The following is a 12174-nucleotide window of genomic DNA, read 5'->3' on the forward strand; positions in this document are numbered from 1 at the left end:
TCTCTACATTCAGTCCTGGCTGCGGCTGAGTTGACCATTCATTGGTTAAAGCTGGTCATTAGCATGGCAATCATGATGGGAGGGATGCCAGGCTGTTGATTTGCAGTGTAGACGGGGTCTAAATCCCAGACTTAGGCTAGTCCGGTAACAGTAATATGTGCCAACTACTCAATGAGTTTTCAGTTTCTTTACGTGAATGTCAATATTTGCAACTTTCTGTTTTCTTTGTTCATCCTCTAGGGTGATCCAGGTGAGATCCTTGGCCATGTGCCCGGGATGCTGTTGAAAGGTGAAAGAGGATTTCCCGGACTGCCAGGGAATCCAGTAAGCATTTGCTGAATCATTGTGAACATGTGCCACCTCACCCTCCCAGTCTGCATCTGAACTCATTTCTTTCTCATGCATTCTAGGGCCCACCAGGACTGCCAGGGCTTCAAGGTCCTATTGGGCCTCCAGGATTTACCGGACCACCGGTAAGTTTTGGGGACTGTCTCTCCAAGGCAATCATTTAAAGAACAACTATATTGAGGTGTGAAAATAAATAATAATTTAGTAAAAACTTTATACAGTTGTGGTCGCTCTGAATATGGACATGGCAGGATCAGCTTCCCTCTTATTAAACGTTTGGCTGGCAGCCTGGTACCCATATACCCAGAGCTGTGGGAAAGGGGTGATGATAGCACCATAAACTGATATCCTGTAACAAATAATGCAGCCATGGTTGTGGCGGCTGGCTGGGTACCACTGATAGTCACAGCCTGTGGGAGTGAGTTCAAAGACGGACAGGCAGGCTCTGCCCCGGGTGACCACCGTGGAGCAAGGGAGACGGATTGGTATTGATATGGTCACACCTGAGGGTCCTGCACCTGCTAGGAGTGGGGAGGGAGGGGAAGCCCAGCAAAAATGTTTCACAAATAAATTATCATGTTGACCAGAGAATCTTAAGATAACATCAGCCTAAAGAAGGGCTTCAAGCTCCCTATAGTTGTGAATCCTATTTAATTAAAATGCTGTCTCTCCTAGGGTCCCCCAGGTCCTCCCGGCCCTCCAGGTGAAAAGGTAAAGGTTTTTTTCATTTTTTGTTCTTTGGCATATAGTAAAGAAATGTTGGAAAATTAGCACTATCTTTATCTAACTATACCTTTAAGTATCTATCATTTATCTATCATTTATTATCTACTGATTATCTATGAGTATATTGATCTTTTCTTTCATTCGTCACTTAGTCAGTACTTTGGAATCACTGATATTTCCCTTAGTTTTCTAACGCAAGAGTTTAAAAACTGTAAATTTTTAAAAATGTCTTTAGAATTTTTGGTCAGTCATACTTTAAAAACTTTTTTCATAGACATTGAATACAGCATGATCGTTCCTTTCTGGAAAATTTTATGAGAGTTATGGGACAAAGCTTTTGCCTGAAATCTACCATCTTACTGCGTTTTGTGTGAGGTTTGTAGAATGACGTTGAACAAAGTAGACAAATCTAATAAAGAGAGCCTAATTTTTAATCCACAGGGACAAATGGGCTTAAGTTTTCAAGGACCCAAAGGTGACAAGGTGAGTGCACATTGCTCTGGAGTGCTTTCCATGTTGAAAACCACAGTTCCCACCTGACAGTTACCCATCTTTGGATCAACGTTTGGACTCCTAAGTATAGTTACTCTTCTCTGCATGTTCTTGCATTTGGTAGTGTTTTCCTTAAAATGACAGCATTATTGAATTTATTCTAGCTTATTCAATACTCTAGAATTTATGAAAGTGCTCTGTGATCTGACAAGCAGAGAACAACGAGGCTAACTCTAATTATCTGTACAAAGAGTTCAATCAAACTCTTCTTTGTCAGTGATGAGGTCAGACCTAGGATTTATAAGAGTCAAATTTAGGACTTGACCATTAGATGCATAACCGTGTAAGCCCTGCAGAGTGGAAGTCCACCACCAGGAAATTAGGACTAGCACGGTTGGCAGTGGCCCCTCACCACCGGCCTCTCTTCTCAGAGGTGGGCGGGTCCAGGGCCAGGTGGGTGTGAGGGGAGATGCAGTGTGGAGCTGGGAGGGCGCAGACCACAGCAGGTGGCTTCATCTTGCAGAGAGGAGGCAAGTGGTGGGTCCCTGATCCTCTCCAAGAGTTTCACTGGATCAGACCAGTGAAGCAGGCACTGGCTGAGAAGGGATGCCAGCCATTGTGGTAGCCAGCCTGTGGAAGGCCAGATTCTCCTCTGACATCCAAGCTGGTGGAGGCAGTTACAACCAGAGCGCCCAATGCAATGGGGCCTGGATGAATCTGGATGTGCAGGTGGCCTCTGCTTGCCACCCTAGATTTTGGCCCAGTCTTTTCATCAACTTTGCAATATAGTGACTCTGAAACGTATGTGGTTGCAATTTTCAGGTGTGCCCAGCAGTTAGGATGCCTGCGGAAGGAAACTCTTGATGGTTGTCTTATTTTGGAGTTACCTAAAATGCCTTCTTTCTTCTCAGCCTCTGTTAGGCAGTTTGTATTCCTTTCCTCCGTGCCATCAGAAGCCATTACACACTACACAGGTGCACGCAAGTCCAGAGGTGTCTTGCAGGTGTTCAGATTCCATGGTTATTCCCGAGCTAGTGATCACCCATAGAAGAAGTGAAATTCTCCTCCCGGGTTTAGATACTTGTTGTATCTTCTTCCTATTGAAATTTGATTTTCTGCAGAGGCGAAGGATGAGTAGAATAGAATAGAGTATAATTACATTTTAAAAATAGGTGTTTTATTTTAGGCTTTTGCCTCTCTCTGCAATTTTTCATCTCTGCATAATTGTTTCCATACCTAATTAATTTTACATTTTTCTGTCGACAGGGTGACCAAGGGGTCAGTGGGCCTCCGGGAGTACCAGGACAAGCTCAAGTTCAAGAAAAAGGAGATTTTGCCACCAAGGGAGAAAAGGTGTGAACAGGCTTCATCCAGTGAATACTGATTTTCTAATTTTGGACAAATTCCAAAGGACAAAGAGAAAATGGGTCAAAATTCAGTTTTTCCAGCTGCCTTCAATCCTGGTCTGGAAAACAGATGTATAGACTGTTCATTCCGTAAAATGCGGGCACTTCTGAGAGCAGAGGCAGCTGGAACTGGGTTGGTCCAAGCCTGATCCGAGGCTCACCCCACTGGATCAGGGCCTCTTAAATGTGCCCCAAGTTAGGGATGGCTTGGTGAGGAGGAGGGAATCGGGCTGGGGGACAGGGGGAGGGCAGGGCCGGTCACCATGGCTCAAGCATGATAAACCCTGCCCGGCTTACATTTCTACCAGTCAGTGCCAAGTGAGTGCTGGAGATCAACGGGAATTTCTTTGTTAATATATCAGAAAAGTTTTTTTTTTTTTCTTCTTTTTTTCTGCTGTGTGTTTCATGCAGCATATAACAATTGATACAGCTGTTTGGTAGTACTGATCTGTCTCTCAACTCTTTCAGGGCCAAAAAGGTGAACCTGGATTTCAGGTAAGTCCTCAATTTCTGTCTATCATTTTTAGGTCAAAGACCATAAAGTACAGATGTAAGTTACATGCTCATTTCACCTGAGTTTAATATTTATCTAACTTAATGTTTTGCTTAAATAGACAAATGAATCTCTTTGCCTTTTTGTTCATTTAAGGGAATGCCAGGGGTCGGAGAGAAAGGTGAACCCGGAAAACCGGGACCCAGAGTAAGTGTTTTCCAAAGTCCTTTTATCATGAAACAATTCTCCTTTCATGCCGAAAATCGCAGATTCACAGAAACGTAAGAATGGAAAAGGCTTGTAGGGACTTCTAGTTTATCCCTTTCATGCCCCAAAGGGCTTTGCCGAGACTCTCCTGAGCTCTATCATTTGCAAGGCCTCCCAGGCAGGCGAGGTCCTTTCTGTTTAAGGATCTAGCACTGAAGGTGCCACCGCTGGCTGTGGAAAGAGGCTTCTGAAGAGCTCTGGGCTGTCCCTGAAACCTTCGGTCCTGTTCTATCTAAGAGCAGCGGGTTGGTTGGACTTTGCCACCCAGAACACCAGACGGTGTTTGCACAGCCGCAAGCCTGAGAGGCTGAGTTGCTTCTCACTTTAGGGATGGTGGTGACGTGAGACCCACCCCACTGTCAGTCCCCTGGGATGGTTCTGGTTTCTACCTGGAAGCAACATGCAGAAACCTGCATTAAATGAAGCATTTGCATAAGCTTGCAAATACTCAGCTGCCAGTAGGCAGACTTCTCTGATGCTAGCTTTGCTACCAAGATACAATCATGTTTTGGAAGACTTGTAGCTCATCGGACTCTGCTCTTTAAAAATAGAGTTCTCTTCTATTGTAACTGTTTCGTAATTATTCATCATATACTATATTACTTATTATTGTGGTATTGTCAGCTTACATAGAGTGCTCATTTACCTTGCTTGTGTTTCATAGGAGAGACAACATATTAAGCTATCTGAATCAGAGCTTTGGTGTTTTATCTGTTGTTATTATTATTATTATGTATATTTTTGAGACAGAGTCTCACTCTGTTGCCCAGGCTGGAGTGCAATGGTGTGATCTCGGCTCACTGCAACCTCCGCCTCCTGGGTTCAAGTGATTCTCCTCCCTCAGCCTCCCAAGTAGCTGGGACTACAGGCGCCTGCCACCACACCAGGCTAATGTTTGTATTTTTAGTAGAGATGGGGTTTCACCATGTTGGCCAGGCTGGTCTCAAACTCCTGACCTCAGATGATCCACCCTCCTTGGCTTCCCAAAGCGCTGGGATTACAGGCATGAGCCACCACGCCCGGCCTATTATTTATTAAATACTAACGTTTACGTCTTTATTCTACAGGGAAAACCCGGAAAAGATGGTGAAAAAGGGGAAAAAGGGAGTCCCGTAAGTATTTTTCTGTGATGTTTACAAGCAGGCTCACTGTTTCCACCACTGACCTCTGATGGTTACTACTTCTCTCTTTGGTTTCAGGGTTTTCCTGGTGAACCCGGGTACCCAGGACTCGTAGGCCGCCAGGGCCCGCAGGTAAACGCTGGCACTATTGTGAGCCTTTATCTTCACTTTCCAATTCAACCCAGAGGTCTGTTTATTCTTTCCTAGAACTAAGGACTCTGTACTCAAGGGAAAAAAATCATTTATGCTTCTTCTGGGTAAAAACACAATTTAGTGGTTTCCTTTGTGTTCATGATTTTTTTTCAAAATAAAAATACATGAAATGTACCACTCATTCAATTTTGTATGTCTTTTTTCGGTAGTAGATTATTTTTTCCCTGATCATAAAACAATAGAAAATACAGAAAGATATCATGAGGAAAAGAAAGCTTACCTAATCTTTTCTATTACCTGTTCAGAAATGGCCAGAGTTCACCTTGTTCCTATGTGCATACACAAGCAGGCAGCTTTTAAAGGTGATAGTGAACAATACCTCTTGCTTTTTCACGTCATGATAGAAGGAGGATATATTTCAGTGGCCATCAATGTAGTTATGATATGAACATCCAAGCCTTTTGTTGCGCGGTATTTAGGCCATTTTATGCTCACAAGTATTTTTGCTCATTTGGGCATTTCTCTTTCGAATTCCTAAAAGCGTAATATTGGGGTCCACATTCAGACACTTGTTTTGAAATTTTTGCCACATGCAACCAGATTGCCCCAGAAAGTCCTTCTGCCAGACCAGGGCCCTTTTAGTTGGGGAACTAACTTAAAAAAAAAAAAAAAATCTGAAAAGTGTTTGTCAATCTGACAGGCAGAAAAAAAAACCTCATTATTGCTTTATTTTTCTCTCTTAATATGAGACGAGGTAATGTAAATCTTTACTAATATAAGAAATACTTTTGGAATATTCATCACCAATGGCGAGTGGAAAGCTACGGGGAGGGCCTCAATAGCCCACAGTTAATTTCTTAAAGCCAGGGACAAAAGGAAGAAACCCTTGGCTGTAATTTTCTGAGGAAGTAAAATCCTGTAAATTGTAAATGGTAGATATATTTGGAATATAGTGGCTAAGATGTTTATGTCCTCTAGATATTTCTAAAATTCTTCTGGTATTCATAGAAGAAAAAAAACATTCAATTCTTGTTTACTGCCTGAATTTAAAAGGAAAAATATATACATTCATTGTATAATGTATGTATCTTTGGACTGTTTAAGTCATTATGATGATGTTTATATTAAAATATTTGATATGAAAGGGTTAATTTCTTTTGAGTTTTTCATCTCCTATGGATGAGATTAAACCTTAAAGTGATCAGAATTTATCCACTAATGTTTTCAGTTAATATTAGATTTTACATTATGACCTCCAATGCAAATTTGAGAAAATCTTCACCTAAAAACATCATATAAAATGATTTCCTTAAGAAAATATATTTGGAAATCATGCTTTTATATTATTTTATTTCATTTCTCTTTTTAAAATTGAAAAACCTTGGTTGCCAATTCCACTTATCAATGATTCTGTTTTCTGAGGAAGTGTGTAATCGACGGGACCAGTATCTGGCTCTTTGTGAGGAGAATAATTAGCCCCCAACTTACGCTTTGCAGAAATCTTTGTTTTCATCTGTCATGCGTATGCAAAGCAAAATGAAGTCTATTCATTTTTGTTGTAATCGTCACAGAATGAGAGATACTACAGAGAGAAAAATAGTTTTAATGTACTGTAGGCACACTCTGTTTTACCAGAAGAAATGTTTAATCTGCTTTCTGCAAGACAATCTTGTAAGAATATGCAAGGAAAGTTATTTTTTCTTTTGTAGGGAGAAAAGGGTGAAGCAGGTCCTCCTGGCCCACCTGGAATTGTGAGTAAGAGTACTGTCCCCGGGTCTGTGAGAGCACTGGGGGAAGGAAGGAGAGGAGATGCAGGGCACAGCTGTCTCTAGAATTGCATTTGTTATGTAAAGTGGTTCATGCTACTTGAAATGATTTTCTAATTTGTATTGTATGGAGTTTAGTATTTATTATTTTTATTACATTTTGACATTTTCTGCACATCTTTAAATCACTAAAACCTTTTCATGGATTTTGCACATGGATGAGAATATTAGCAACATATTTGACTCCTTTTTTTTGAAATGGAGTCTTGCTTTGTCGTCCAGGCGGGAGTGCAATGGTGTGACTTTGGCTCACTGCAACCTCTGTCTCCTGGGTTCAAGTGATTCTCCCCCCTCAGCCTCCCGTGTAGCTGGGATTACAGGCGCCTGCCACCATGCCCAGCTAATTTTTGTATTTTTAGTAGAGACAGAGCCTGACTGTGTTGGCCAGGCTGGTCTCGAACTCCTGACCTCAGGTGATCCACTCATCTTGGCCTCCGAAAGTTCTGGGATTACAGGTGTGAGCCACTGTGCCTGGACTTGACACCTTTTTTTAAAAAACATGGTCCATTGAGGAAAATTTTTGTAAGAGAAACAGGTCATCTACCATTTAACTATCCTGGCAAAACAATTTTTAATTTTGCGAATAACATTTTACTGCTGGTCAACATGCATATTTTGCATACTTGTCAGTGATGTGTGTGACATTTAAAAATGGGCGTTCTCATGTTTGCAAGTATCTTCACGGTGATCGTTTATTTTCAGTGTCCTATGAGAGACTTGTGCTCTAATTTCTTTAGCCATTTTGCCCCCAGTCTTTTTTGAAATAATGAAAATGTTACCGTTCTCTCCTTTGCTGCCTTCCTTGCAGTGCCACAGGTAATGCGTTCACACAGCCCATTTTATCTATAGATTTACATTGAAGGGTTTTACTTTGATTTTTTTACTGACGAAAATTGTATATATTTATGGTATACATCATGATGTTTTATATATGTAACTTGTGGGACGACTAAGTCAAGTTATTTAACATTGGCACATTTTAAGAATATCTATTAACTTAATTGATACAAAGGAATTATATTTTAAAGGTAATATGCAAAAGTTGACTTTGCCACTTGTCTTGAATTTCATTAATTTGGAATCAGGGTCAGTGAATTTTCTCCTTTTTAATGAGCCAAAAGTGCCTCTTCTTGTCTTGCGACCTTAAGGAAGTGCCTACTTCTGGTCATCAGAAAAAAAGAAAAAGTCAAAAAAACTCTTCCAGTAAGAAAATTTGCGTGTTCCTATTACATACAGCCTAAGGAAGTTTCAGGGTGTTCCTCTCATAATACCCTGTAAAGTCAAACATTCCATCTATGGCTTGTATGTACAATTAGAAATCATAAACCTAAGCCTCAGATTGATGTTACTCCAACTTGACCTCACTGGAGTGATACAAAAGCTGCTGCCAGGCAAACTATTACAAAGGAAGCAGAACCGCCTGCCTGACAGGGTCCTTTGCAGGGATGGTCACGGCATGTTTGTTCCATATGTTGTTGTTGTTGTTATTATTAGTTTGTTTGAGACAGAGTCTCGCTCTGTCACCCAGGCTGGAGTGCGGTGGCGCCATCTCGGCTCACTGCAAGCTCTGCTTCCTGGGTTCCCGCCATTCTCCTGCCTCAGCCTCCCGAGTAGCTGGGACTACAGGCATGTGCCACCATGCCCGGCTAATTTTTGTATTTTTAGTAGAGTCCAGTTTTCACCGTATTGGCCAGGCTCGTCTCGAACTCCTGACCTTGTGATCCACCTGCCTCAGCCTCCCAAAGTGCTGGGATTACAGGCATGAGCCACCACGCCCAACCTATCCCATGTTTTAGAGGTCTATCCTCTTCCTCCTTGTCCACTACCATTGCTGCTACTTCACTTCATATTTCTTGAAATAATAACAAATATGTACATTTCTTCACTCATATTGCTTTACTCTATAGGACTAGCCACTCCCACGCCACGGGATGATCACCTTCTCCTTCTTGATTCAGGTTATAGGCACAGGACCTTTGGGAGAAAAAGGAGAGCGGGGCTACCCTGGAACTCCAGGGCCAAGAGGAGAGCCAGGCCCAAAAGGTAGCTTTCTTGCCTTTTTCCCCCCACCTCCTCCTCCGCCCCTCCTCCTCCTCATTTCTTCCTCCTCATTTCTTCCTCCTCTTCCTCCTCCCCTCCCTTCCTCCTCCTCCTCCTTTTTCTCCTCTTCGTCCTCCTCCTTCTTCTGTCTCTCTCCCCCTGCTTTCTATTTCTTCCTCTCATTTTTTCTAGTTTTGACCTGTGTTCATCCATATTTTGGAAGCATCTGCAGCCTTGTAGGACTGTCTGTGACCAGGTCTCCTCCAAGTTCCTGGTTCACTGTCACAGTGGGGTTCAGAAGCCCTTCGCTGTAACTTTGAGAGCAATGCATTTCCAGAGTGGGGGCTGAGGTGGTCTCCTGCTCTGTTTTCTATGTTCCCTTTGGCCATGGGCACTTATCAATGCACCAAGCAAGACTTTTAGCAGAGAAATAAAAAGTATACAAATGGGTGAACTGTTCTGTTTGATCCAACACTCTCTTTCTCTTTTAAGGTTTCCCAGGACTACCAGGCCAACCCGGACCTCCAGGTGAGACTCCTCAGCTGCTTTGTTACAGCATACTTGCACACCTTCTGTGCTGTGTATATTCTGAATATATAATTTATCGTGAATGTTAGATATTTGCACACAATCGGTAGCAATCTGATTACATCTTTTCTAGTTTTGAAAGCAGAATAGACAAGGGCTCGCAGCCTTTATGCTTTTTGCTTTGTTTTCGACGTTTACATTCTTTTTGTTTTTAATCCCCCTGTTTATTGTTTTATATTTTTTTTCCTTTCCAGCTGGTCTAAGTTCTTGCGGAGACCCCTTTTTTCTTTTTTTAGGAACAGACAACACCTCACCCAGCCCACGCCTGGCTCAGGGCAGGGACTTTGTCACTCCACTTTCTCTCTTTTCTGTAAAAACTCTAAATCTACCCTTAAAAGCATCCCTTTTGTCTCTTCTTAACTCTTGGATTCTCGGGAATGTGTGACTTCATGTTTCCTCGCAGAAGCCTTATTTACTGTCTACAACCTTTTATCTAACCCTTAGTGGTCTCTTAACCCAGACGCTTGATAAAAAGCCATTGAAGTTGCTCTGGCTGGAGGAGTTACCCATGTGCCCCTTCCATAGTCGCTGTGCTCCTCTCTGTCCAGCCCTGCCCTGGGCTCGCCTGTGGCCTTGACCATTGCCTCCACCCACCCCCAGCTCCCTGACTGTCCTCCTCACCCTGAGGGTCTGAGCTGGCCTCATGCCCAGGTAGTTCCTTCATTTTCCTCTCCATTAGACATGCCACCCCTCCTCCTTCACCACTCAGGAAGGGCACACAGTATTTGGCGGAAGCCCACAGGGGCCGCCCCTCAGGGCCCTTGGCTGCCTTTGGGCACGTTGTGCTTGTGGCTTTTCTCCCCAGTGGCAGGCTGGATGTCTCAGACTCTGCGCCCCTTCGGTCAGCCCTCTTCCCTCTCCCCTCCATGCTGTGCTTCATTCACGCCAAGTCTTCTTGCGTCCTGTTTGCCTCGACTGTCCTTTTCCTCACGCTCCTCATCACAGCCTGTGGCTGGGAGCGGAAGCTGGCGTGTCCCTCGCGGGAGCAGCAGAGCTTTCTCCGTGCAGCCTCCTGCAGCACCACACTCTCAGCCTCAGCTCTCCCAGGGGCACATGGTCTTATCCTTTACGGAGTTACAGTGGCTGAACCTGACCTGATATGTTCACACCTAATGGCTACTTTGACTTCAAACCCTTTTACAGAACTGTCTTCTGTGTCCTTAGTTTTAATTTTCTGCTCTTGCCTCTGGATTGCCAACCCAGTGACCATCCCTTTGCTTCAGGTCCACTTTAGCTTTGTTGAAGGACATTTCTATGCCCTCATTCGCCAAGTAGAAATGCAGTGCGCCCTCTACAGCCTGTTTTTATATGTTGGGGGTACTATTTGCACTGAGGGAAATTCACAGATTTTAATGTCTACATAATGAGTCCCTGTTCCTTGAAGTTAATTTGTAGGAAACATTTGACTGTCAGCATGAAATGGCCAGACGCCTGCCAGCTGAATGTGGTTTTACATGTCTAAAGCAGTTCCCTTTTCAGTGATGATCTGGTTGGATTTTTACCTAGAACAGAGTTAGGAGAATGAGTTTGTGCTGTAGATGCTAAGCGGCCTTGAGGTTATTGATGTGAGCTGCTGTGTGGTTGCAGGCCTCCCTGTACCTGGGCAGGCTGGTGCCCCTGGCTTCCCTGGTGAAAGAGGAGAAAAAGGTGACCGAGGATTTCCGGGTGCATCTCTGCCAGGACCAAGTGGAAGAGACGGGCTCCCAGGTCCTCCTGGTTCCCCCGGGCCCCCTGGGCAGCCTGGCTACACAAGTGAGTTCCCTCAGAGATGGTTTAATGTGGTGTCCAAGCAGATGCCAGGGTGCCGGGCAGACCCTGGCTGGGGGCTGTGACAGTCTCCCACAGCCAGAGTATAATAGAAAGGCGTGGATCCTTCTAATCATTCATATTCCTCTAAGGGAATCTTCACAGAATTAACCATGCTACAAAAAGCAATCGTTAAAATTAAAAAATAAAGCTGGTTTAAAGGAATAAAGAACGCGTTAACCAGCTCTGAGACTCTTGGCATCTACAATTAAAAAGCAAACCTGTTGAGTTACGTATTTTTATTGAAAACAGAGTTCATTCTTCATCTAGAGATACAAGTGAATACTAGGACACACACACACACACACAAACACACCAAAAGCAAGGAAGACAGGATGACACGGGTAAAGATTACGTTAGTAAAGTCCAGAAAAGCCAGATTTTATTCCAGAAAAGCTGAACGTGTAACATGGAACTCAATTAAGGTGGCCCTGTGGTCCCAACACAATACCAAAGCAAACTCGAAGATCTCCGAGGATTTAAGCCAACCTGTGCAATGGGAGTGTGTTCAGACACCCAGAGCCAGCCTTTGGAACCTGTTCAAAACCCACATGTGCTCTGTGGGGCCCCTGAAACACGACTCCTCTGTGGGGTTGATTGAGAAAGGACTCACAGGCTTCAAGTCCCAGCAAGATTTATTTGCTAGAATCCAAGCACATCTTTATGAAAGGGAGTTCTCATGGATGAGGCCACTGTAGGGGGTTGGGCCAGGGCTAGATGGAGCCATGGATTCCAGCCTGGCCACTTCGATGGGGAATGTGATCTGCACGAATTTGGGTAGAAGAAAGAACAGATCACACGTTACTTGGGGGAACTTTTCTCCTCTGCTCTTGTGATTGCGTGAAACATGGGAAATGAAGATAAAATATTGCAGTCCTGGAGACACTCAATCCAGAGTCTCCTTTTCT

At 43.6% G+C, this 12174-nt stretch overlaps 1 protein-coding gene across 2 annotated transcripts in view; it reads left to right on the top strand.

Annotated features, from left to right (window-relative positions):
* COL4A1 (collagen type IV alpha 1 chain) overlaps positions 1-12174 on the top strand; it is a 152480-nt gene that overhangs the window by 92728 nt on the left and 47578 nt on the right. For both annotated transcript variants that reach the window (XM_023217643.1, XM_023217644.1), the window contains exons 9-21: positions 241-324; positions 411-473; positions 1024-1059; positions 1516-1557; positions 2833-2919; positions 3441-3467; positions 3622-3672; positions 4800-4844; positions 4932-4985; positions 6716-6757; positions 8791-8875; positions 9365-9400; positions 11048-11212. In XM_023217643.1, coding sequence (XP_023073411.1) covers positions 241-324; positions 411-473; positions 1024-1059; positions 1516-1557; positions 2833-2919; positions 3441-3467; positions 3622-3672; positions 4800-4844; positions 4932-4985; positions 6716-6757; positions 8791-8875; positions 9365-9400; positions 11048-11212 — 817 coding nt within the window. The remainder of the gene's footprint in view (positions 1-240; positions 325-410; positions 474-1023; positions 1060-1515; positions 1558-2832; positions 2920-3440; positions 3468-3621; positions 3673-4799; positions 4845-4931; positions 4986-6715; positions 6758-8790; positions 8876-9364; positions 9401-11047; positions 11213-12174) is intronic.

This window comes from Piliocolobus tephrosceles, chromosome X (assembly GCF_002776525.5).
Source record: "Piliocolobus tephrosceles isolate RC106 chromosome X, ASM277652v3, whole genome shotgun sequence".
In the NCBI taxonomy this organism is placed as follows: domain Eukaryota; kingdom Metazoa; phylum Chordata; class Mammalia; order Primates; family Cercopithecidae; genus Piliocolobus; species Piliocolobus tephrosceles.